This window comes from Anolis carolinensis, chromosome 3 (assembly GCF_035594765.1).
Source record: "Anolis carolinensis isolate JA03-04 chromosome 3, rAnoCar3.1.pri, whole genome shotgun sequence".
In the NCBI taxonomy this organism is placed as follows: Eukaryota; Metazoa; Chordata; class Lepidosauria; order Squamata; family Dactyloidae; genus Anolis; species Anolis carolinensis.
Genome location: NC_085843.1, coordinates 155,159,873 through 155,186,890, shown reverse-complemented (window position 1 = coordinate 155,186,890; position 27,018 = coordinate 155,159,873). Strand labels below are relative to the sequence as shown.

Here is a 27,018-nt window from a genome sequence, read left to right as displayed (position 1 = left end):
GGTGTTATTCCACTAGCACAAACGTTGCACCAAATGAACTCTAGTTCTGAACTAGACTCAAGAATAAATCCAACATGCTTTTTTTGTTCCTAGAGACCACAAGAATGAGTGTGCTATTACTTGTGCAACAGAAAAATATCGGTATTTATGGAAAGCTTCAATTTTCTTTGCAGCCACACATTAAATTAGCAAGAGGCCTTCTAGATAAAACATAAAGTTACCACTAGAATAAGAAAACAAATGTGATATTGTACAACCTAATGGGGGGAACTGTACTTAAATATAATGAAGAATTTTTATGACAGCTCTCTTGAAGTGACTTGGCATCCATTCCCAGTTGACAAGCAAGAAGCATATTAATATATTTTGGTATTTGTTGGTAATAGTTCAGTGAATGAACAGAATGAAGACATGTTAAAATAAGCTATGGAATACTCTTTAGTTTGATTAGTAGAAAAACTGGTGGAAATTCGATTTCAAATACTTAACATTCGTGTATAGCAGAAACAGCTCCCTGTCCAGTGTGTTATAACCAAGATGCTATTCTCTAGATTAAATGTATTGATATTTTATATGAACATGAGACTTACATGTGGAAACTGACATAACCAATTATAGCTTCCATTCTTAGGTTAAATATATTTCAGATATTATATCAGTTCTGTATTTTAGCTTTTGTCAGAAGACCTATTTGAAGAAGGATTATGTATTTTAAAACCAAAAGATATGACTTTTTGGGTGAACAGTGCAATACAAAATGAGTAAAAAAAAATCAGAAATAGATAGCAATGTCATTTGAGGCAATATATAAATGTTTAGAAGAACTCACAATGTCTTCTGCTCTTTCAGGAACCTAGGTCATCACATCTGTCATGTCAGTCTCAAAATCCATCATCCACAGCCATTTTATTTTGTAGTCACTTTCAAGTGACCTGTTTTCATATACAAACCAAGTCCCCATAATTCTATATTAAGTTATTGACTATATTAATATTCATCTTCATATGTTCTTATCTTTGGTATGTGGTACTTTATATAATTTATTCTCAATAGTTGAGGCTTTTGCATCCACACATCACTAGACATGCATAGACCTGCCCTCCCTTGGTGAATGTTCAAGTGAATGAAAAAGACATCTCCATTCACCTCTTTTTAGGGGGCGGCCTGTGTCCATATAAAAGTGCCCACAAATCTTTGGAGTAGAACCACTGTAAAAGATGTAGCCTTTTTTCTATATTAGAAATCTACAAATGGCAGTTTTCAACTACTAAAAATATTGGCATTTTAGAGGACACAGAAGGCTTTTACAAAGAACCCTGAACACGTATGTAAGGAGGCTGGCAAAAGTATGATTTTTTTTAAAAAGTGTAGCAACATTACAGTAGTAGCTATCTGCCAAATAATTATTATCTTGGCAGGGACATTTATGTAAAATTTCACTACTTAATCCCTACAATTATAATTAGCTTCTGCAAGAGAAATTTGAGAAAACACTAGTTCTATAATTTAAAAAGTAGTATGTTCCTTTTGTGAGTTTTGTTATTCTTGCTGTTGTGGTTGTGTGCTTTCAAGTAATTTCCAATTTATGGCACCCCAAAGGTAAACTTACTGTGGGTTTTCTTGGCAAGATTTGATTGGCAAGAGCTGATTTGTCACTGATTTTCTCTGAGGTTGGGATACAGTGACCTGCTCAAGATCATTCAGTGGATTTTCATAGCTTAATGGAGGTCCAAATTCTCACATCCCAGAGTCCTAGACCAATACAGTTCAAGTATTCCTTATTCAAAATGTTTGGTGCCAAAAGTGTTTTTGATTTTAGATTTTGAGATACCTGTATATAATATATCCTGGTGATGGGGCTCAAGTCTTAATATGAAATTCATTGATGTTTCACATAGATTTTATACAAATAGCCCGAAGAAAGTTTTAGGAATAATTTAAATATATATGTTTCATACATGAAACAAACTGTATATACATTGAACCATCAGAAAGCAAAGGTGTCACTATCTTGGCCATCCATGTGGATAATTTTGGATTTTGGAATTCCAGATAAGGGATATTCAACCAGTACTCAAACTGATATATCATAAAGCTGCCCTGGCTTTTATACACTGATTACATGAATGGTGCACTTTATCTTCTTCATCATGAAACTAGTAAATTCCTAGTGTGCACCACAGTTTACAAAAACCCCAACCTGAAATATCCCAATAAAGAAATAGTGAGTTTCACTTCACAATAAAGGATCAGTGTCAACTATTGATCTTTTAAAGCATATGAAACTAATAATCAGTTCATACACTATTAGAACCAAAGTAAACCTATTTGATACTTAACACTGTTTTTGTAAATCTTCACCTAATTTTAGTGGAAATGCCTGCCTTTTTATCATCTGCTTTCATCAATTTGGGGAACAACTGTTGGTACTTGATCTTAATAAAGTAAGATCTACTTAAGTAAAAAGATAAAGTATCACGGTCAGTCCTCCACATTTGCAGATTTAACTTTTATGGATCTCTATGTCTCCCAGGAAAACTCTGGACAGCTTCTGCCAGAGGTTGACTGCTGAGTAGAGCAGGAGGACCTAAAGATTCCTCAAAAAAGGTTCTCTTGGGTTAAAGTAGTGCTTTTTCATTTGTAGTTTCCCCATTTATGTAGGGGTCCTGAGCTCCTAATCCCAGCAAATGTGGAGGGCCCACTGCACATTTGAAACAGATTGTGAGTCTTCGAGTAGACAATGGCTGCATTCAGATACATCAATAAGCAAAAATTAGCTTATTGTTCACAAACAGTATGTTTTGTGCATGCTGCCCAATGTCCTTGATTGCCCCCCCCCCCAAAAAAAACAAGCAAGGAATGAGAAAGCTTTTGATTTTGACTCATTGAGATAAATGAGAAACCAAGGGTCTTGGTGCAGACACAGCACAAACTGTTTACTTTCTGATTAGTTTCTGAGTACTTTAATTGTGCCTATGACTATCAGGGGCCAAGCAGGCAGGATCAGGCAGTGGACAGCTAGCCAGTGACAAGCTGGCATTCCCTAAGTTTCTCATTATGGCTATGAAGGTATTATAGTTAGACAATCTTTAAATATATGCATCAGATAAATTTTAGAAATGGTATCCTTTTTGAAAAAAATTGGAAAACTTTAACTATGATACCTGAAAGACCACTGGCCCAGTAGGGTAATAAAAAAGAATGCAATTTATAATAAACTCTAGAAAGACATTAATGCTGTCAAATGGACATTTCTTTGACCACTACCTAATCATATAAACATTTATACTTAAGAAAAATCAGCTTTCACCTATATCTCAGGCATTATATATTTATGAAGAGGGTTATAAATTTCTATACTGAAAGAAGCTTCTGTTTAATGTGTACAGGAAACTAGGTATGCCATATAGTGATAAACTGCATACTATGAACTCCACCTTATTTGTAACATTTACTGATTTTATAAAAATTGCATAATCAAGCCCTGATATTCACAAAATTGGTCCCTGTGGCGTCTTCAATATGAAGTAATCTTAGGTCACTGTATACAATTAGGCTGTTGCCACTTAATTAGCAAATACATGCTTCACTATTAGTCAGAACACTGAAATGCTTTGAAATCCAGACAATTAGCTTAACCTAGTCATTGCCTGAAGAAAGGCTATAAGAAATAAACTTTGCATATTTTATAGCCTAAAAGGAAATATTCTGGTAATACTCTCTCTTGGGAGCCAACACATAATTTGTGAGGTACCAGTATTTTAAAAAATACTTGGAAGTTATTTGAATCAAGAGCACAAAAACTCTTTTAGAACATACTTAGTCCACATACCTTGCTAGATTATGACAGAAAAATGTATCCACAAAACACACCACATTTAGGTAACATTTCAGAAAAACCTGACAAAGTAGCAACATGAGACAAAGTAAGCAATATAACACAGAGAATAGTAATAAATTAAATCTTATTAAAAACAGATATAAAAAATTTCAAGTGTTTAAAGTATTAGATGTGTCATGCAAGAAAATGTTTGGTTAGGGAATCCATGCATTAGAGTTTGCTTCCCTATGGGGATATCATATGGCCCCAGCCTGATTTCTTGGCCAGTGAAGGAAAGAGGCAAAGAGAAGAAAGGAAAGTGAGAAGCCGCTGAGGTATCACAGTGTCAGCCAAACTCCTAAACATCACCAGTCTTTACCACACTTACATTAGAGATTGCAGGTAATCTTATTCCTTAGGAATGCTTCAAACCAAATCTTATTAGGTGTTGCACCAAGAACTACATCATATGTTGTTTGGCAATACATAAGTTACCTGGGGAAACATATTTACCCGAACGTACACATTTCAACTGCTCTTCACAATATACTTCACAGCATCTTTAGGCACATCTTTTCAAGTTCTTACTTCTGTTCTTTTGTCAAATGACATCCCAAGCACAATACACTTGTCACATACTGATGCTCACTCATCCATGGAGTAACCTATTCAGAAGGTTGCATGGTTCCCCAGCTTTGCATAAGTAGAGTTTCTTCTTGAGAAGAGATGCAATAACACTATGCTTCAGCCATGGAGGTGGTCCTCTCAAGTTCTTTAATTCCCTGAAGAATTCGCTTCATATGACCCACCTTCGTTATCCCCAAGTCCTAGAAAACAAGGAGAACAGAAAGGCCACTTTATAGAATAAAGCTCACTTTCCAGAAAACAAAAAAAATCTATTGATCTTGAATCTTTAATAATCTTGCCCAATTGAGATGGCAGATATACAGCAACAACCTCATTTTCACTGAGGGGAAAAAACAATGAAAGGAAATAATTTATGATAGGTATTCCACATTGAGCAACGGCACTGGTGTAGCTCTTATATTATAAACATTGATTCATATAATCAGTTTAGTCTTACGCAGTTACACCAAAATGACTATAACAATGAAGATCATTATGACTAACATAATTATTAAGAATTTATAATACAATTTTAAAATTTCTTCAAATTGTTCTAACTTTATTTCCTGGTATCTATAGCATGAAAATTTCTCCAGCCAAAACACTTCAGATTTGTGTTTTGGTATTTTTATGTCTCAAAAAAGAGAGTTTAGATTACATCTCTTAGAAAATCGGACAACTCTCCATCAGAGAACAATAGCCGAAGACAACTTTACACACATGTTTACACACATATATGTTACCAACAGATCATTTCTGAGTAGTGAAATACAATATGCACGAGATCACTTGTCAAGTTCAATGTACTTGTATTACTCTTGAGTACCTAAGTAGGAAAGCCACTTTAAACGCATTGACATACATTTCAGAATGAGCAGTACCACATTTTTTGTATATAGAGAAGATTATGAAGAAACTCCTGTGATGCATGTACTCTGAAAAGAGATACAGCTAGTAATAAAAAAATAGGCAGAATAGTTTTTATCCACTAAGAATTTATACTAAAAAAAGGTTTATCAAAACTCTTGCTTTATTAGCACAATGGCAGCAATATAACTGATCTCAAAATTACCTCCTTGGAATCAGCTCCTGTAAAATGATCTACTTTAAAGAAAAGTCTAAACAGTCTTCCCAATTACGGTACATCTCACACAAAGACTCACAACAATCTGCTTTATTTGTAGCGCAGTTCCTTCTACTGACAAATTTAAAGTTTCCTTCCTCTTTCTTTCTCAAAACTCTATTTAAAATTCTTCTAGGCTATCCATTAATGACTGGATAGCCTAGAAGAATGAAGAATGAAGCATCTTTCTCTTATTACTATAAACATAGGGAGGTGGATATATCTATTGTGTTTGGCATCCTTAATTCCACAATGGGTACATAAGGACCATGTGAGCTGATTCCAATAATGAGCACCCGAAGCCCAAGACAATACAATTTTACTTAGGTTTTCTGGGACTATGAAGTTTAGAGGACAGGTGGAGTTTTTTATGTTTGGAGAGATTTTTTTTACTTTAATTTCCTACCCCAAAAATGGATAATTGGTGCGTCACAGAGAAGGCATAGAGACATTGTGCGAGAACATTAGCCTTTCCCTATGCAGAGAGATGTACTCTCTGCAACTGGGGGATGTGGCAACCCACTGGTGATTGAACCATATTACTTTTCTAGGTTAAAAAAGCACTCCCCCCCAAAAAAAAAAACTAGTGCTCCCCCCCCCACAACTCTGCCATATTGAATGCTCTTATTCAGTTTATCATGCCATCTTCTCTTCCATAAAACCTTCTACTCAGCTTCCCAGGTTTGACCCAAAAGTAGGTCCATAGTTTAGTCCATTCAATTCTCGAAGAGTTTTTTTCAAATATTTTTTAAATTCTCTCTTAATTAACATATGTTTTTGTACATAAGGGATCAGGCAAAAGTCTCTTTTTCTGAAAATAATAGAACCTTTTTTCAGTCAACAGTAAAACTGGTGAGAAAATCTGTACTGTACAATGATAATTGCCCAATTCTGCTTTAAAACATCCCCACCTCTTATCAAATTGTTGATGCTATGTAAGTCCTAACAGCTCATACATGCTTCTGGTCATAACTTTGCCGCTAATCTGTTGCTTATGTGAACTAAGTATTTCACACATGAAATGTTGTCTTCTCCACGTTTCATAGTGGATAATTCAAGATAAAGTAATTATGAACATTTCACGACAAATATTCACGGAGAATTACATCATAGCAAATCCTGTAAATCACCTGTATTCCTAGTGGAAAAAAAGATGATTTCTTACAAATTATGGAGTATGTATGTTGTCAGATTTGTCTATCTTCCTACAAATCTAGAAAACACAATTGCACAAGTTTATTGTGAAACTAGCTACATCTCTAGGTATAGCTGTATACCTCCCTGTTGTGGATTAGCTTCCTTGAGTCCAACAGAAACAAAAAGTGAAATAAAAACTAATATCAGTAATTTAAATCCTAACTGCCAGATATCAGCCTGCTACAGGGATGCTACATTCAGTTGCCACTTTCTTTATTTTAACTTGGAGACAACCCACAGATATAATCCATAGCTGTAAACATTTCCAAAAAAACTAAATCTGCATCCTTTTCACTCAGACAACTCTCACAACTGTATAACTTAACTGCTCCATGATGTCTCAAACCTCTGCCTAAATTAAATTAAATTTAAAGGTGATTTGAGAGTCCTATTTCCTCTGCTTCACTTAGCCTTCTCTTCCCATCTCCACCTGGCAAATGGCAGATTCTGCCCAAATACCAGGAAAACCAACAGCTCAGCAATTCCAGGCATTAAAGATTTTTCCATAGGTGCATTCAGACTGCAACTTCAGTGGGAGGCAAGTCTGCTCCTCTAATTTGGTCATTTTAGTTGTAGTTACTTTCAAGTGAATGAAAGGTTGGTTTACCCCTACTGCTTAACAACACAATTTTGTATGTAATAAAGGCCCACTCTCAGATAAGTGTAAGAACAACATGAAGATATGGTTGCTTAGCTGTAACTGTGTTTCTTCCAGTGGTCACTTGGGGAATTCACACCTGTGGTATTTCCCTGCATCCACGCAGCTGTATTGGATGATCTCTTGCAAAGCTTTGCCTGATTGAGGACTCCAGCCCCGCCTCTCCCCAATAATAAAGCCAGGCTGCGGGGCTTGAGGCCTTAGTTCCGTACCACAAAAAGCAGTCGCACTAGGCATGACAGATGTGGGGAGGATGGGCGGGTTGTGTGAATTCCACAAGTGACAACTGGAAGAAACACAGTTACAGATAAGCAACCATACCTTCTGCGTGGTCACTGTGGAATCCACACCTGTGGTAGACTAGCAAGCTTAGTGAAGGATGGTGTCATGCAATTGTGGAAAAAATGATAGTTCTGCCAAAAGTCGCATCCTTTTTGGCTGCCAGATCCGATTTATAATGAGTAATAAAAGTGTGTGGTGTTGACCAAATAGCCGCACAACAAATGTCATCTAATGACATTCCATGCAAAAATGCTGTAGATGCAGCCATTGCTCAGGTACAATGTGTGTGGATCTGAACAGGTAAGTCCAGTCCTGCCATCTTATAAGCTAACCGGATACTTGAAACTATCCAAGCTGCCAATCTTTGAGTGGAAACCGGAAGGCCAATGGTGTCGTTCCGGTACTTAACAAACAGTCTTGGTGACTTTCGCAATGGAGCTGTGCGATGAAAGCCAGGGCCCTGCACACATCGAGATGTAATGAATGCTCAAGTGGTGTGGACAGATTTGGAAACAATGCTGGAAGCACAATGTCCTGGGACATGTGAAACTGCGATGCAGTCTTTGGCAAAAAAGAAATGTCTGTCCAAAGCACAACTTTATCTTTATGAAATTTAAGATAGGGATCATCCACTCTAAGGGCTGTAAGCTCGCTGGCAGCAGGCTCAGTCATTTAGTCATCTCCAACTCTTTGTGACCTCATGGACCAGTCCACGCCAGAGTTCCCTGTTGGCCGTCACCGCCCCCAGTTCCTTCAAGGTCAACCCAGTCACTTCAAGGATACCGTCCATCCATCTTGCCCTTGGTCAGCCTCTCTTCCTTTTTCCTTCCATTTTCCCCAGCATCGTGATCTTTCTCAAGCTTTCCTGTCTCCTCATGATGTGGCCAAAATACTTCAGCTTTGCCTCTAGTATCCTTCCCTCCAGTGAGTAGCCAGGCATTATTTCCTGGAGGATGGACTGGTTGGATCTTCTTGAGGTCCAAGGCACTCTCAGGATTTTCCTGCAGCACCAGGAGGCCTTAGCCAAGTCCAAAATTCAAAGTCAAAAGGAGATATAATCTGATGTTGCTGCCTTTTGCGGACGAAAGGAACTAAGGCCTCAAGTCCCGCAGCCTGGCTTTATTACTGGGGAGAGGCGGGGCTGGAGTCCTCAATTAGGCAAAGCTTTGCAAGAGATCATCCGATACAACTGCGTGGACGCAGGGAAATACCACAGGTGTGGATTCCACAGTGACCATGCAGAAGAAATACTTAAACAAGGAAAGAGATGCTTCTTCAGAACGAAAGATAAACTGGATGTTGGGAATACTGGGGTGTTTTGGTTTTGTTTGTTTGTTTTAAACTTCAGTTATACATTTTAAGAGTAAGCAGAAATGTAATCCATTCTCTCAAAAAAAATAGTGTTAAATTCTTGTGTGCAAATATTTGAAAAATGTAGAGGGAACTTGAACTTGCTGAATTTGAATTCAAATTGATTTGTCTAGAAGATGATTTCTCACCTTCCTTCCTCCTTCCCGCCTCCCTCCCTTGAACTTTAAAGTTATAACGGAATTGTTTTATCGTCTCTTGCCCCCGGTGGTGCAATGGGTTAAACTCTTTGGCTGGCAAGACTGCAGATTGAAAGGTAGGCAGTTCGAATCCAGGAAGTGGGGTGAGTTCCTGTCTGTCAGCTCCAGCTCCTCATGTGGGGACATGAGAGAAGCCTCCCACAGGATGGTAAAACACCCGGGCATTCCCTAGGCAACGTCCTTGCAGACAGCCAATTTTCTCACACCAAAAGCAACTTGCAGTTTCTCAAGTCACTCCTGACACACACAAAAAATCTCTAGCTTTTCTTATCCATGCTGAACTTTGTCAGATTCATTTTTAAATCCAGAGTCTTTCTTATTTCATAGGTTAACTCCAGACACTCAGCATTGCAGTGCTTTATTGCCCCCTTATGCCCAATTCTGATTAGTGCAGTTGTTGAACGGTTACCAAGGTCCTTCTCAATGAGCCCAGTAGCAATGCATGCTCTGGTATAGCACATTATAAATAATCACATATGACTGTGAAAGTTACAAGGTATTTATACACCAAGCCTATGCCTTTGTGTTATTATGGGAAAGTGTGTAGGGAAAACCCTATTCTGCAGAATATCATTTTAAGGTAGTACTCTGTGGATTCTGTTGGGGTACAGTTACACTGAATTGCATTACATTATCAAAACAGAATGAAGACTAGGCTGAATTAAATGCCTTTAGAGAGACTTCATAGGATGTGATCATGGAGATTTTTGTATCAGTATGAACAATCAGTTGAGCTAATGGGCTACACTTTTTTTCATCTGTTTTCCTGCTTACATCCTTTCCCCTTAGATTGACATGCAAATCAATTGGTGGAAGCAAAACTGATACAGGACTGAAAAGGTTACCCTCCATTAAATCGATGTAGCAAACAGCCAGGAATGTTTTCAGAGACATGGCAGTCATCCACTATCTCATGTGTGTATTGAGGGCAGAATTGGGAGCCAAAATTATGGATTTTGATATGACCTATGGATAAGTTAAGGATTGTTCTGTGGAGAGAGGAAAACACCAATGCCGACTCAGGGTCCCAGTCGCCTGTTGGGTACTGTTGCCATTTTTTCTCCAGACATTCAAAATGGCCAGAAGCAAGGCGTCGGTGAAGAAAGTAGAGGGGGCTGGTGCTTCCTTTAGATTCTCCTGCCATTCAGAGAAGAAAATTCTCTTTTTGGTAAGAGCCAAGGTACAGTGTTGATTTTTGACTAACATTTCTAGATTTGTACATGAGTATATAAGATGGTATACATTTTCTGTTTCTGTCTGGATTATTTTCTATACTGATTGCATTAATCAATCTTAACTGTTTTGAGCTTGCAGCATATTTGTTTCTAAAAACCCTATTTGATTATCAGTTCAGTGGCAGCATTTTCAGGGGGAAATTAGTGGGCTAAAGGAAAGATGCATAATACCTGAAATATCACCTCTCCAGATAATTTTGTCTCAGTTGAGTTTATTACAGTCTTCTGAGTTTAACATGGTTAAGTATCCTGAACAAAGGAACAGGCTAAAACAATAGTCCTGAGAGGGCTTTGCAAGTTCACAGAAGGTTAAACCTGAATACTTATCAATAAAGACTCCCACCCCTTACACAGCTGCACTGCATATCACTGTAACTGTCTTAGTCTCCTAATATCTCATTTTACTCTTATTCTGTATTACTTTAGCTCTGAACCCACACTTCTGTCTTCTAGCAGAAGCACAAGTGTGCAAGTTATTCAAGACAATGTGACTGACATCTGTGATGGAGGCTGCACTTCTTACTGATATATTTTAACAGCTTTTCAAGTCACTATGTTTTAATCTTACCTATTATTAAATTACGCTTTATTATTATAATTTGTATGTTTTACCATATTTCCCCGAAAATAAGACATAGTAGAGGTTTTGGTGACTCGCCAAATATAAGACATCCCCCGAAAGTAAGCCCTAGGAGGAGGGAGCCACCGCCACCGAGGAAGGCGTGCTGAGGCTGTTAGGAATTGTGGGAGTAGAAGTCCAAAACACCTGGAGGACCCAAGTTGGTCCATGCCTGTTTTAGCTGCTAGGTCTCCCTCCAGTTGTGCCCAAGATGGTGCAGAGTGAAACACCCTGATAACGTAGCTCCATGGGTTACTGACTAAGATTTTCTAAAACGAAGAATCCAGTCTGAAGGTTGAGGCATATTAACAAGGTAATTCTCTGTCTTCTATGAAAGGGAGTGACAATTTATCTAAGCTAATTAGAAACTCTGAACAATTCTTTTATCAGAAGACTCGGCATCTCCCTTCAATTGTTCTACAGATATCTGTGGCAAGGTAAAGATTCTTCCCTTCTTTACCGGATGGTCCTATCTCTTTAGCCACAAGAAACATGGAGGCAAAGAGTTTTTATTCCTTAATATTTTTATTCTTATTCTGGTCATAGCTTTTAATCACTGGCAAGGCATATTGACTTTCTTTTAATTTGCAATGGGAAAAAGAAAGAGAATGATCTCTCCCAGGCAAACAGAATGGCAAAGCAAGTAAATTGCTAAAAAAAATGAGAGGTTTCTCCAAAGGACGATTCTCTATCTTTTTTGCAGCAATAAATATGAGTTAGTTCAAGATAACTTGGACGATAGCTGCTATGAGGTGTTAACTGAAGACAAGGGGAAAATAGACGCTGAAAGTAGCATTGTGATTAACTCCACAGAGTATAAGGAGTCTATATCTGTTTACGAACTGTTTGCTAAACAAACTTGATATGTTCCAAGCTAGAGTATATCCAAAAGAAATTAGAATGTATTAATTTTAATTCTGCGGAGTCCCTGAATTCCACAACTAGAATAATGCCAAAAGAACAACAAAAACAACAACAACAAGAAACAGCCTGTAATTAGGCAGGACTAAATATCTGGACAACACTCAATTGCAAACAAAAGAATTAAAATAAGGATAACAGAACCCCACCATTCTGAAACAAAACCTCTCAAATTGAATCCCTGTCAATTGGAACTTTGTATTTCATTGAGTACTATAAATTGGAACAGATGGGGCAACAAAAATCATGTACTCCACCTCCCTAAGACTTTTGCTAAATATTACAATAAGACAGATAAATCTCGAGTCATTGATTTGGCTCCCAAAAAGACAATATAAGACACTGTCTTATTTTCAGGGAAACATGGTACCTGTACATGCTAATTTTGGTATAAATTGCTCTGGGCCTCTATTTTGAGGAAAAGACAGAATAAAAATCAAGCAAATAAATACATTAAAAGGTATTCGCAAAAATCCAAATGCTTACCTACAGACTACTAAGTGCTTATGAGTGAGGTCCATTTTTTTTCTGTAGATATATTCTGTCAGTATCACATTTTTCTTGGCAGACAAAAGCAATGGTGGCATGAAGTATCAGTGCAAATACTAGTTTCAGTGCATATGAACTTAGACAAGCTGGACCGGGCATGTATTAGGCACTACCTCTGTCCCTATAAGTCGGAAAAAACTCCAAAATCCAAACCACTTCAGGTCCCAAGCATTTTGGATAAGAGATACCCAGCCTGTATTGCTAAAGAAAGTTCAGCAAACATTTTAAATGAATCGTAGCATTTTGTATCATATGCACTGTGATAATCATAAGGTCAATTAGTACTTCTTAAGTTATTTTCTACACATTTTTTCTAACACATTGTTAGTTTAAAAATTATGCCACTTATATAGTTAATAATACGATTTCCACACAAATTAGTGATTTATCCAACCCTGATTCTACTATGAGCCTGCATACATTCTTAAACAAGCCCTCACCAGTCACATTTCAAAATGCAAGTATAATCTCACAGTGTATTAATTTGGGGTGTGTGTGCATGCATGTGTGAGTGTTCTGCAAGTGTGCACACTGAAAGCCAAGCTATAAGCACACAAATAGACTGGGATCAGAGGAAAGATGTTAATCTCTGGGTTTTTTTAAAAAAAAGAATTCTTGTAAGCAGAAAAATAGCACAAAGAAAATACCTTAAGGTCTCGCCTTTCCAGATGTAAAAGCTCAGAGCCTCGGATGTCATGGCTGATGAAGATTTCTTTGTACTCTCCCAAACTGAGCAGATCCAGCCAAGCAGCAACTTCATCTGTGCCCCATTTCTGAACTACCAAAGTTAAAAGCAGAACCCCCTTAATTTCTACATGCTCAACTGCATTACAAGCAAAAGTTAGGCCATAGAGAGTGGAAAATAGAACAATGCAGTGACAGCAAAAGTCATATATAGATATATATATACCGGAGAAAAAAAGAACAGCTTCTTTTTCATGCAAGTTACTGGGAAGGAAAATGTATGGGGGAGCGGGGAAGACAGGCCAATCTGAATTGCAGCCATGCTTTCAGCTTCAGCATCAAAACTACCAAGCTTCTAAACATCCACTAATTTATTTCTAGCCACATTACTATATGTAGTACAAAGTCGGTGTATGCTCTGCTCTAAACTAATTATATTTTATTGTTTACAGTGTAAGTTGGAAAAAATAGTATTCATAGAAACATAAACAACTGCCATACTTAATTCAGTAAATAGTCTGTATTTAAAAGTTCCTTCAACAATTGTTCTCTAAGGTTAGTTGCCCACAATAAACCTGAGCAAGGAGGAGTATATAAGCTAGTATTTTGATAGTTACATATTTTTTTCCTACTGCACTTCAAAAAACACAATATGGCAAATGACATTTGTTAGCAATAGCCAATTCGTTAATATTTTCAGTAAAGTATCTTCCTCTTTTCAACAAATTATTAGGTTCTGTTCTTTGGTTTGCTGTTTGGGAGAAGAGGGGGGAATTGCTTGCTAAAGAAACTGTTTATCAGATTACTCTATAAACAGCAAAGAGGTGCCATGCACATAGCCTATATTAATGAGGAAAGAGGATAGTGACATTTGCTCAGGTTGATTCAAAGAGGACCAGTTGTTTTTAGAAAATGCAGTACATGTAAGCAATTTTGATTATATTAAGACAATTGCCTTTCTAACTTTCTAGGAACACTCTGAATGTTGTTTTATCTGCCAAGGAAACCAGATTGCGTCAAAGAATTCAGGGCAATGCTATATCATATCCATATGTGCCACTAACAAGTTTTGGGTCCTCTCAGTTGCTATTCTTAAACTGAGTGTATATTATGGAAAACACACAACCTTTGCCTAAAGCTGCATATTACAGAGGAAGCTAAGTATTGGAAGGCAAGCTGTCTTTTGGGAGAATCGGTTGGCCATGAAAGACATTTTCAGAAAGGAACATCTGATAAGCTTCCAAGAAATGGAAGTATTTCCTGGGACACATTTTGACAGCCAATGGCCCAAGAGTAAGATTCCAGGAGACAGTTAATCCATTTCCAGATAAATCAGTGAAATATACATAATATAATTTCAATAGCAAAACAATATAGAAACCCTTTATGTATCAGCACGCCTCCAGTGTGCAACTCCAAGTCACATCCGAGGTCAACCTGTGACAAGGCTCCATTGCACGCAAAACTTAATAGGATAAGCACAGGTCATGATTGGCACATGGAATGAAAGATGTAAAGCTGAAATTTTTCCCCAAAGCAGTTTTTTAAAAAGCATACCAGGCTGAGGGCTAGTCTTCTGTTTTTGAGATTTTTCCTTTTTAAACTTTGGCACTATGCGAAATACTGTGCTTCTGTTGTTTCTTTTGGCATATTCCAAAGGAGGATCCTAAGAATAAGAGGAATTTTTTTCAAGTTCAGCTTGAATTTTTTTTATAAAAAACACAAAATCTAAATACAGAATGAAAAGCAATTTTTCTAAAAAATCAGAAAAAAAATCTCAATGATAGAATAGTTTAAATCAGTGGTTCTCAACCTGTGGGTCCTCAGATGTTTTGGCCTTCAACTCCCAGAAATCCTACCAGCTGGTAAACTGGCTGGGATTTCTGAGAGTTGTATGCCAAAAAACCTGGTGACCCACAGGCTGAGAACCACTGGTTTAAATGAAGAGATGAAGATGTCCAAAGATTATTCCACGAAGTATTATATAACCTGATCCTCCAAAACATTGTTGGAGAATATTTACAGATAAGAACTTGTATCCTTTCTGAAAGACAGTTTAGAGATGGAGAAGCAGTTTCCTAAAGGCTTGAATCAGAGGTGGGGAAAGCCAAACCCTCACTCACCATACATCTCTCAAACCCATTTTGAAGCTCCCAGAGTCTCAGGAACATCCCTAAATCCTGCAACCTGGTGATTTCTGGATAACCATTTCCTCCCAAATGGCTCCAAAATCCCCAAATCTGCTCCCAGTCATATCAGATTGCTTCAACTCCAAACCCACAGCACCTGGGAAAATGGTCAAAGATCTGTAGAAACCAGAATTGGGGGCGGGGAGGGGTGGTAGGATGTCACTTCTGGGATTGGCACTCACTCCCTATGCAGTTGCTCACCTCCCCAACTGTAGAAAAAAGCATACACTCTGTCTCTAGAGAAGGTATGCATCCAATAATAGAAATAATATATAGTCATCATAACTGGCCACTTAATCTTATATTCCCTAATTTTTTCTAGCCTATTTAACATAATTAAAGTTGAAAATAATTACTACATTTTCTTTTCATATATATTTATATACCACTAATTTCCCCCTTCCCCTCAGTTAAAAGTTAACTACCATATTTTTTCAATTGTAAGATGCCATTGATTGTATGATGCACCCGACTTTCCATACCACTAACAACAACCAAAATTCTAAGACGCACCTCATTTTTAGACATGTGTATATAGAGGGGAAATCTTAGGACAGAAGAAATACAGTAACTAAGTTAAAATCTCAATGTTGTAACTCTTCCTTATAGGGATGTTACTTTAGCTCCTTGTACATTTGGTGGTCTATTCTGGTGAGCTTAACAGGCAGAGTGCGACTGCAGGCTATGCCCAATGCAGGCCATATTCTGTATCTTCTACAGTATGACTGATTTTTAAGGTACAGTGACAAAAGTGCACACTATATTTCAAGTGTAGTGTATCACAGATGTGGAAAAAAGCATTATGATATTGACAATTTTTATCACAAATTAAACTTTTTCACAAAGTCAGTGTTTTCAGACAGTTTAGAAGTTTTGGGGAAAATATTCACCATTCTACATGTGGTCACAATGAACCACATCTGCCATTTTAATGTGTATGAAGGTGTGTTTTGAGAACTGTTTTTACTTATAAACCTTTGATTTAATTTTCTTAATATATTGTATCAAATAGCCTGGCCATTCCAAATCCAGATCGTACATTAACAAATTTGAAAAGCACAGGTTATAATCTAGATTGCTGACGGGATACTACTCCATTGGAAGACTTTTTTCTGCATAAAATTGGTAGGACTTTAGCACTCTTAGAAGGACTCAATGAGTTGCTTGTTTTAATTTATCAGTAATATCTCATACTTTATCTTATTACCATTATTTCTCTAAGTGGCTTAGACTCCCTTTCTGAAAATGAATATTGCTAAATTGTTTTCAGTAGTATGATTCTCAAAATCAATGTATGTATCCTTTATTGTCTTATTTAGCACAGGGTTTTATTCCAGGGTTTTGCAGCCTTCTAGGTGTTACTGTATCACAACTTCCATCAGCTCTAGTCATGGTGACTAATAATGAGAAATACAGGAGGTGTGATCCAGCATATGCAAAATGCATTACCAAAAAAGCATTTCACAAGGAATCCAGAAACAAAGATGAATATCTTCAGTGTTCACTTTGGACAGTTTGAACAGAATAATATGGTAAGTTTTGTACATAACAGTTGGCTTGCACTTGAAAAGAAATTTAAGGTATGACTGTAAAAAGCAAAGACATTTTCCAGGTGGTATTAAATAATGTGATGGCTTGTTTTGAATAATGTCAGCGGACAGGCTTATTGTAGGATTTAGCAGCAATTTACAATGCTCTGCAAAAATAACAATACTTGGAAAGATGAACATAATATACTTCGGAGGGGTTTAGGGCGACAGTGTAATTGAATTTACTCATTTAATAAATGGAAAGCAGACTTGCAAGTGTGAATTTTACCCACCTCATCATCATTTAGTTGTAGAACATGACAGAGCCAAGGAATTTCAGCAAGCTTCCTTAATTCAGTTTCCAGACTTTGAACTGCTGTTGAGAGTAGCTCTTCTTGAAGAGATTCTAGCTGCTACAGAAATAAACCATAAGATTGTATCAGCTTTGTGTCCTTTAGAGGTGAAATACCAAAGGCCAGCTTTTACAATGAATATGTTCCATAAAGTTCAGAAATTAAGATCAATATCTCACAATCAAATTTATGGCTTCCAGAATTGTAGCATTCACTTTTTATTAAAACAGATATGGAATTAAAATATGAAGATGAGCTACTTATAAAGCAGATACAACAATACGACATGTTTCAAAAGTAATAACAGAAGGGATAAATGATATATATTGGTGTACTCCCTTAAACTCTAATATGTAATCCAAGCTATATTGAAAAAACTGTTTTCCCAGGTCCCGAAAGAAAGTGCTTCTTCTCCAGATTAGATGGACTCCTACCTCCAGTGAGAGAGTAAAAAGATAGCATCATTCAGGAAGTTGGCCGAGGACATAATGTTTTGTCATGAAGGGAATACCCAACTAAGGCCCTCCTTGAAGATACCCATTCAAGTGTTGTTTAAACAACTCAAAAGTTCATCATCCTCCCACCTAATTTATTCTACTGTCAAACTGATCTTACAGTAGAATTCAAAGATATAGATATGTTGGCCTATAATATTGGCAAGCAAAGGGATCTTTTAGCATCTTACTTTTGTGCTAAGAAAGCTTATGCTACCAAATTCTTACTCTGAGTTAGTTTTTAAGATGCTGTAAGATCGCTTTCCAGTTCTTCCTGTAGTAAAGAGTTCTTAATGTTTAAACGAAACCTCCCTTTTTTCTTTTATTTTGCAATTTGAATCAATTGGTTTAAGTTTTAGTCTTTGGAGCAGCCGAAAACAAGGTTGTGTCACATCCTACATGACACCCCATCAACTATTTAAAGACAGCTATCATGCGGTTATCATATTGTGAAAAGCAAAAAAAAATGACACATTTACCAAATGACTTTGAAAAACCAATTTCTATGACAACTCTCACTTTAAATATCTCTATTACATAAGTTGTGTTAATATTCAGTAAAATATATCTAATTTTCATAGTATTTAAGTTGGAACATTTTGACCTTCCCTTTCTTCTGCACCTCTACTGAGAGTCAGATCCAGAAAGCTGCCCTGTTCAGTCATCATTCCCAAGAGGCCAGGGGCTTCCACAGCTACCTTGCCTCCAAGGTCTGTCTCCCTTCTCCCCCAATCCACCCCAAATTGATCTCTCTTTCCTTTTCTCTCCCTCTCCCTCTCTTTTTCTCCTTCATTTAAAAATCTCTAAATATATTTAAAATTCTGCCCAGACAGAAACTTTAGCTCTAAAATAAAAATATAATCAGGAAAAGGAGGGCATATGTAGCCCTAGCTATCACATCCCTTCACTACCTTCTCTTCTTCAAACTAAACATATTGAGCTCCCTAAGTTATTCCACATAAGGTTTAGTTTCTAGGGGACTTTGATAATCTTGGTCATCCTTCTCTGGACACATGCCAGCTTGTTGATATTCTTCTTGAACTGTGGCACCCAGAACTGGACACAGTACTGGAGGCAAGATCTGATCAAAGAAAGTTGAGCAGCACTGCTGCTTCCTTTGATCTGGGCACTATGTTCCTCTTGAAGCATCCCATAAGTACACTGGTATTTTGGCCTCCGTGTCACACTGCTGATGCACGTTTACCCTTTGTTCTACTAAGAGCCTAGATCTTTTCACATGTATTCTTTCAAGCCAGTGTCACCCATCCTATATTTATGCCTTTCATGTTTCTACATACATTTATCCTTCTTCAAATTAATTTTGTTAGTTTTGGTCCAGTTCTCCAATCTGTCAATGCCACTTAGATCCTGTCCTCTGGAGTGTTAGCTATTATTATTATTTTATTGTATGACACAGCAAACAAGATAGATATGCTGGATTTCGTATCACAAAATCACAAGTCGAACACTTCCCAAGTGTCTAGGACTGTGTGATGTATTTTCGGATGATGCGTGCAGATCCCAGCAGGGTGGCCTTTTGCAGTTGGCAAATCGTAATTTTGTCAATGTCTATTGTTTCCAAATGCCGGCTGAGATCTTTTGGCACGGCACCCAACGTGCCGATCACCACCGGGACCACCTGTACTGGTTTCTGCCAGAGTCTCTGAAGTTCAATCATCATCATCATCATCATCATCATCATCATCATCATCATCATCATCATTATTAATTCATTTCTATCCCACTTTTCTCCCATGGGTAGGACTCTAAATGGCATACAAAGTTTAAAAACACCAATACATTGACACACAAATTTATAATCAACTAAAACATCATATACTAATTTTAAAATAACCCAATGTAAACACATCATATAAAAAATTAATACTTACAACAGGTACCATTAAAAGTTTCCCTAACCTCAGGCTACTGAGTTTATTTGTAAAAATAAAATTTAATAATAATAATAATAACAACCCTAAACTCATTTGGTGACAATCAGCAATTTGATAAGTATGCTTTCTATTCTAAGTACAGACTAACTATTTTAATGATCTCTTCTAGAAAATTTCCTGGTATTAGCATCAAATGAATGCTTACTAGTTGCTTATGGTCTTCTTTTTTGCCATTTTTGAAGATGGGCTGGGCTGTATATCACCTCTTTAGAGTGCTTGTTTTCCAAATATATGTAGACACATCAGAGGATTCCTAACATACCTATTTAGTACTGGTTTATTTAAATTGGTTCCATTGGTTAACTGGAGAAGTACTTTCTTCGCTGGTAAGCCAGAATAAAAGTGAAAGAGTAAACTTAACAAATTTCAGCAAAGGTTGAAACATCTTTTGTTTAAAGCAAATATTGTATGGATTGGACATCAGTTTCCATCAGAAGAAGGTGTAAAGTGAACAAGTGCAAATATTGTTCCTATCAACATCTTACCAAAGGAATCTTCCCTATTAACAAGGATTCAGTTTCATTATGCAGTGCCTTCATATTGACAGCTACTTCAAGGGCTGTGTTCCTGGTGAGGCTCTGTGGGAAGAAAGTATTATTATTAAAAACAAGCCATAAACCTAAGGAGGGAATAAAATCAATAAAAAATGTAAATAACTTTTTCTATCACAATTTAAATCAGACCTGCACAACTTGGGACTAATCTTCTTTGGGCTGCAGACAGATTTTTAGTGTCACACTTTCCAAGTTAACATCTAATTTATAATAAAGGATTTTGCAAATAGATCATATTATATAAAGGGGTAATTTCAATTAATTGATATTAATTGATATTTCCCCTTTTTATAATATGATATATTTGTAAAATCCTTTATCATGAATTATATTAAAAGGTTATTACTTAAGATTTTATTCATCATGTAATCACATTAATCACTGAACTGAGTTGCTGATTTTGGAACAAGCGCTAGACACTCATGTAACTCGGAGACTGGGAGTGAGGGAGGGGGGAGGAGCCCTGACATTGTTGCCGTTCATCACATAGTGGGTATCAGCTCGTTGGCATGTGGTTGCGCTCACTTTGTCCCCATTCCATGCCAGAAATGACCAAAACACAGCAAAAACATACAATGATTTTCACTCCTCTTAAACTAGAGACATGCTGATGATGGCCGGTTACCATAGGTCACGTGACAGACAGGAGAGAGCAGGCAGTGACAACACACCTGCTGAGTTATATCATGGGCACAATACTGACTAGTGAAAGCCAGGTTAAGTCGGGTGACACTAGATAATATCACGTACAAGTTATGCACGGACAAAGCACTTGTTACATCTTTACTTTCTTTTACATCTTCTTCATTTTTCATGGGCCACCCAGAATCCTTTGGCAGGCTGTAAGCAGCCCATGGGCCGTATGTTGTACAGAATTGATTTTTAAAACATTTTTGTTTAAAACCTGTTTTACCACACTTAAAATAAATAAAGATATTAGAATGGATACTACAAAACTAACATTCCTTACATTATTTGCTGTATTTGGGTCAGAAAGGACATTTCCTTCATGACAAGCAAGCTAATGAGTGTGGAAGATTTCACATAGCAAACTGCTTGTGTCACCTGATGCAAGTTACTGCTTCAGTTACTGTTAACTTCTGCCACGGTATCTGCTGTCAACTTGTGATTCTGTGTCACCTCGTCAGAACAGGCGGGGGGGGGGGGGGGGGGTTAAAAAAGAAAAGACTAGAGGACAACTATTTTTTCTACTGCCTGTGATGTAGGACACATCTTAGAGCCTCAGCATGTATCGAAACTGAATTATATAAGCATCTATTTTTAACCTAGAGCAATGAATTTGACAAAAACGGTGTAAGTGTTAATTGTTAGCTGTTTTATTTATTTTAGAAGTTATGTATAAAGCATGAACATTTTACTTTACCTCAGGACATCTGAGACTGGCTTTGTTTAAGGCATGAGAACATGCATTTACAGCATGAGCCAATTCTTGTTCCAACAAGGTGTGTATTTTTGCAGCTTCACAGATTCTGTGAGAATTGAGGGTAGAGCAAAGAGATGGGGAATTAGGAATGCACTGACTATTGATCAAATGTCTGCAAACACTGACAAAAAAATAACACCAATCTATGTCATTGGTAACGGTTTGGTAAGAATACAGCAACCAGGACAGGCTTTTCTAAAACAGGTGCAGCTCAAAGCATCTCCAAGAAAGGCTCTGCCATTGGGCTGGATGAGAAACGGCCCTTAAGAGACAGAGGAAATTCACTGCAGACCAAGTCACCAAGATGAATTGTGCTCTTTATGGGGAGGGAGGAAAAGAAAAAGGCTAAACATATCTTATCATATCAAGATTCAAGAGTTAAAAAAGAAAAGAAAAACCAAACAGTACTTAATAATCTCTTAATATTAGCCCTACTTCTGAAATTTCAAAATGTTTTAAAATGAAAAATGACATACAAGCACTGTAAGCTTTAAAAAAGTGTAACGAATTGCAATCATTCTAAAATGCTGAAATAAGTTGAACACTAAAACAGAAAAATCATTCTGATTCTACTTAGTGATAACTTCCTTTTACAAAACAAAGAATTAATGACCAAGACCCAGCATCATAGGCATAGCTATCTTCTCCTATTCTGACCTCTGACCTATTCTGAACTCATCTCCTATTCTGACCTCTGAAGCCACTTAAAAAACCAGTTAGTTGTCCTGACTGATCGCCTTGTGGTGGTGCTGGTGAGTGAGGGGCACTGCAGGAATATGTGATCAGCCCCTTTCTGCCACTGAGAAACAGCACAACAATAGGAATTGCAATAGGACCCTATAGGGGACCCTGCTGCTGCTTCTCGCATTATTACTGTATTTACTCAAATATGATGCACTATCTAATATATTGTGCACCTAATTTTGAAGGTGTACATTTAAAAAATTGATTTGTCATACAGCTGTTGCCATTGCTGTTTTCCAAAGGTTTAATGCGTTCTGTAACTGACAACTATTTTTCTCTGTGTTTGGTCAATTATGCAATACATTTTCTTTGTCTTTAGAACATTAATAACAAATTCTAATAACATGAGCTATTCTAATGCACCATCGAATCTAATGCACACCTCAATTTTGGCAATGTAATTTAGCTCCCCCAAAAAGTGTGCATTAGACTCAAGCAAATATGATATTCTCTTGCAAGGAAGGTCCAGTCAAACCACCCTACAGTACCCCATTCACCAGTGCAGAGTTCTGTCACTTGGGACAGTTGGCTGGCTTTTGAGGAGGGTTTCAGAGACATTTAAAATCATTGCAATTGGTATAACAATTGTTAATACTTGTATGGACCTGCTACACAACTTCACAACTGATTAACAGGATACCATACAACACAATATCCCCATTTTAATAAAACGCCAATAAGCATTCTTCCCCATCATCCCATCCTCAATACCTGGTAATCAGTTCTTCAGCCACCTGAGAACACAGTTGAATCTGTAAAGTCTCTTCCTCAGTAGCCAGTTCTACAGCCTGTTGAGGATACAGAGGTGACCTCACAACTGGTTTGCAGGAATCACACTTCTGCTTATCTTCCCAGGACTTCAGTGTACTCTCAAAGGCCTGTTTAGAATTTAATTATGGCAATTATGCACACATCAATTCAAAATTTACTTTTGAATTAATTATTCAAATCCTTAATAGTTTTTAATGATATTTAGTAGCGCAAAAACTAAGAGAGGACTTTTTTGAGAATGTGTTCATATTAGCACTGATAACCTGAGAAAGGGGATGTACACATGTGTCTCAAAATCACATAGATACACAGACACTGATCAGTTTCAATATCATTTCACATGCACATACAATATTTAGAAGTTTACATTTCAGCCGACCTCTTTATGTTCTTTTTCCGCGTGTTTCTTTTTTATCAGAGAAGCTTGAGTCAAATCCCACACACAAAAAGAATTTATACAGCATGTGGAATATACAGGATGGGGCATACAGATCTCCCACATTTCAAGGGGCCACTGTATGGGCTGTAATGGGAGTAGAGAGGTGGGAGAGGAGGTCTCATTTGATAGGTCAGGCTCTGTCCTTTTCAGTACCCATCATGAGTTGGAACAATGAACTTTAGAGCTATTTGTTCAAGTACTATGAGAACAACCATTCTGCGATAACGACACTGGGAGCGTTTTGCACACGCTTTGTGTTTGGTTGAAATGCATCTTTACTAATTCAGAAAACGATTTTGCTATGGATTTCTAATTTTCGGGCAACTGGATTCACACTGAAAAGAAAATCCCTGGCAGACCTAGCATTAGAGCACCAGAAAATTTGGAAGTAGGAAAAGCATCAACTGAGCAATCGTCAAGGCATTCCAATAATAAGCCTGCCATGGTACTGGGGATATCAAGTCGGAGTTTGAGGATTATTCTGCATGCTGATTTAAAACCATATCCTTACAAAATTATTTGTCTGAGATTATTTTTAAAACCCATTAAAACAAAAATATTTTATGTACTTTTCAAAATATATAGATTTTTTTCTAGACTGTATCATTAATTTTTACACCCTTTCAAAATTTTGGAGATCTTTATGACCCTCCCCATATTACACAAAATATCATTTCAATTCAGCTTCTCTGAATCCCAATTTGGCAAAAAGGCAGGATATAAATTCAATAAATAAACAAATAAAATACCCTGTCTCGTGTTAGCATCTGTGCTCTGTTTTTATGCACAATTTTAATAATTCCTGGAGGCTGGATCCATGCCTCTCCATCGACTTGCACTGGGACGCCTTCATCTCCTAGTATGGTGATTTTTACTGACCGGCACTGAAAGAGAATAAACAGATTTCAATGGAGACAAATATGTTCACATAGCAATTCCCACAAAGATGTGTGGTTATTCGCAGTTATGGCTTCTGTCCAGATAAATCTCAAGGGCAAAAAGCTCTTGCATTTTGGCATTTATGATGATTTGTTACACACTTAAAATGAAAACAAAAGTCAAGACGTGATTAATGTGTACTTTAGGCATCTCATGAACGATTGTGCAAGCTCATTTCTTTGCTTCTGGAGCAATACATACCTGAGCTATCCTGTGGTGCTGTAGCTTGATGACACGAGAAACGGCCATCTGCATGCTGCCAAAGACTGCAACAACCTCCAAGATCTTATCATCAAATGATGGGGCCCCAAATATCTGATGGCAAGGGGAAAGGAAGCATCAGTTTGGTTGGCAGAAGTCTAGAGGCAAGCTCAGACCTGAATTTTGTCCAATGCACTCTGTTGTTTCTCAAAGGTGCTTAAATATTTACATACCAGGACCAATGTATGTTCATATATTCAGAGTACACACTCAAACATATAAATCAGTATTTTGTAAACATCAATGAAGAATTAGAGTATTTGGCATGCAATGTAAATTATCATGTCAAAGACAACAAGATCACGTTTTAGCAGGCATGAGCAAACTTTGGCGCTCCAGTTGTTTTGGGCTTCAACTTCCAGAAATCCCAGCCAGCTAACCAGCTGTTAGAAATTATGGGAGTTGGAAGTCCAAAACATCTGGAGGTCGACATTTTTCCATGCCTGCATTTGAGGTACCTAGAAACATTTGGAAAGCAGAAAATATGTACATCAGTATGTTGAAAATAAAAAGTGCCATTTACACTAATAAAGCTGTTTTTAGCAGATGTATCATTTTCATTCATTTTATAAAAAAGTCACTTCTGATTCTCAAAAAGGACATAATGATAACAACAACAACAACAACTTTATTTTTATATCCTGCCTCCATCTCCCCGAGGGGACTCGGAGCGGCTTACATGGGGACGAGCCCAATCAACAGAAAAACTTATGTTGGAAGCTGAACACTGTGACCAGATAAACTTCCCTGATTGACCCTTTCATGATCTTGCATTTATCCCTGCCTACCTCACTGCACACAGAAGTACTGAGTTCCTATTCTAGCTAGAAACAATCTTTGAACTCATTCTGCAATTTTGTTCACCAAACTGTAAGATTTTTATTGCATTTTACTTAAATTATTTTGTATCTTGCTAGCCCCCCCCCCCAACATGGGATCCAAAGTAGTTCACAATATAACAAAATAGTTAAAATAATATATGGCACAAAAGTTTTTTTAAAATTTAAAACAATGGAAACACATAAAACACCTAACCTATTGGGAAAAAAGCACACTCACTTAATATTCTTCCATCCCAATCAGTTAAAGACCGGTGGCCTGTTTAAATAAAGTCTTAAACCATCTGAGAACTAATATAAATATTGTGCTTTTCAAACATATTAAAAAGATCAAGCTACTTCTAACCTATTACTTGAAAGTGAGTAAATTTAGAACTCTTACAGATTAAGTATAATATCAAGGGTCAGAATTACTGATATATTTCTTCATTCCAAATAGTGTAAAATAATCCTTTTAAACTGTTTTTAACCAATGGAAAAATATGATTTTGATTCATCCCTTAAAAATGTATGAAAGCTACATAAATAATAAATATGTATGAATTTTTAAAGAAAAGACTTTAAAATATTAACAAGAAGTCTTGACATTTGCATGTAGATTATAATAATTCAAAAAATTGGCCCATCCAGCAAACATTTCTTTTAACAAGAACACTAGCCTGATACTCACATCATCCTCCTTGGTGCCACCCCAGAAATTAGTCCCACCAGCATAACTTGGGATATTCAAAACAGCTATACCTTGAAGACTTGGGAGGGGGATATATTGTCCATCACACTGCAATACAAAAATTACCATATATAATAATTGAAAATAAGGTTGATGATAACTTTGTCTACCTTCTCATTAGTCAAGATGTTCTATTCTTCTAGGGATGTGCGAGATTTATGTTTCCTTCGTTTTCTTACTGCATTCGTTTCATGTTGACAATTTGTCTACACTAAATGAATGACAACATTTTCGTACGAAATGAGAGGCGCCACGAAAATGAAAGCCACACAATCATCATGCTTGCTTTCATTTTCTGGCCACATGGCCTCCATGCCTGCAATCAGGGGTGGTTCAACCATGAGGCAAACTAGGCAGTTGCCTGTGGCGCCATCCCATAGGGGGCGCCGTTGAGGCAACTCCTGCCTCCGCCGCTGTGCCTGCCATGTTCCAGAAGCATTCTCTCCTGACGTTTCACCCACATCTATGGCAGGCATCCTCAGAGGTTCTGAGGT

General features: G+C 37.2%; 1 protein-coding gene across 5 annotated transcripts in view; it reads right to left on the bottom strand.

Annotated features, from left to right (window-relative positions):
• Nucleotides 1-1,920: 1,920 nt before the first annotated feature.
• Nucleotides 1,921-27,018, bottom strand: part of dgkh (diacylglycerol kinase eta) — a 117,533-nt gene continuing 92,435 nt past the window's right edge. For 4 of the 5 annotated variants that reach the window (XM_062975604.1, XM_016992259.2, XM_062975605.1 and 1 more), the window contains exons 21-30: nucleotides 26,465-26,572; nucleotides 24,896-25,009; nucleotides 24,505-24,639; nucleotides 23,257-23,423; nucleotides 21,742-21,847; nucleotides 20,289-20,381; nucleotides 17,295-17,414; nucleotides 14,841-14,949; nucleotides 13,247-13,377; nucleotides 1,921-4,647 (exon numbers count right to left, since the gene is read on the bottom strand). In XM_062975604.1, the coding sequence (XP_062831674.1) occupies nucleotides 4,558-4,647; nucleotides 13,247-13,377; nucleotides 14,841-14,949; nucleotides 17,295-17,414; nucleotides 20,289-20,381; nucleotides 21,742-21,847; nucleotides 23,257-23,423; nucleotides 24,505-24,639; nucleotides 24,896-25,009; nucleotides 26,465-26,572 (1,173 nt within the window). In that variant the 3' untranslated portion in view covers nucleotides 1,921-4,557. The remainder of the gene's footprint in view (nucleotides 4,648-13,246; nucleotides 13,378-14,840; nucleotides 14,950-17,294; nucleotides 17,415-20,288; nucleotides 20,382-21,741; nucleotides 21,848-23,256; nucleotides 23,424-24,504; nucleotides 24,640-24,895; nucleotides 25,010-26,464; nucleotides 26,573-27,018) is intronic. The other variant, XM_062975607.1, reaches the window with a different exon arrangement.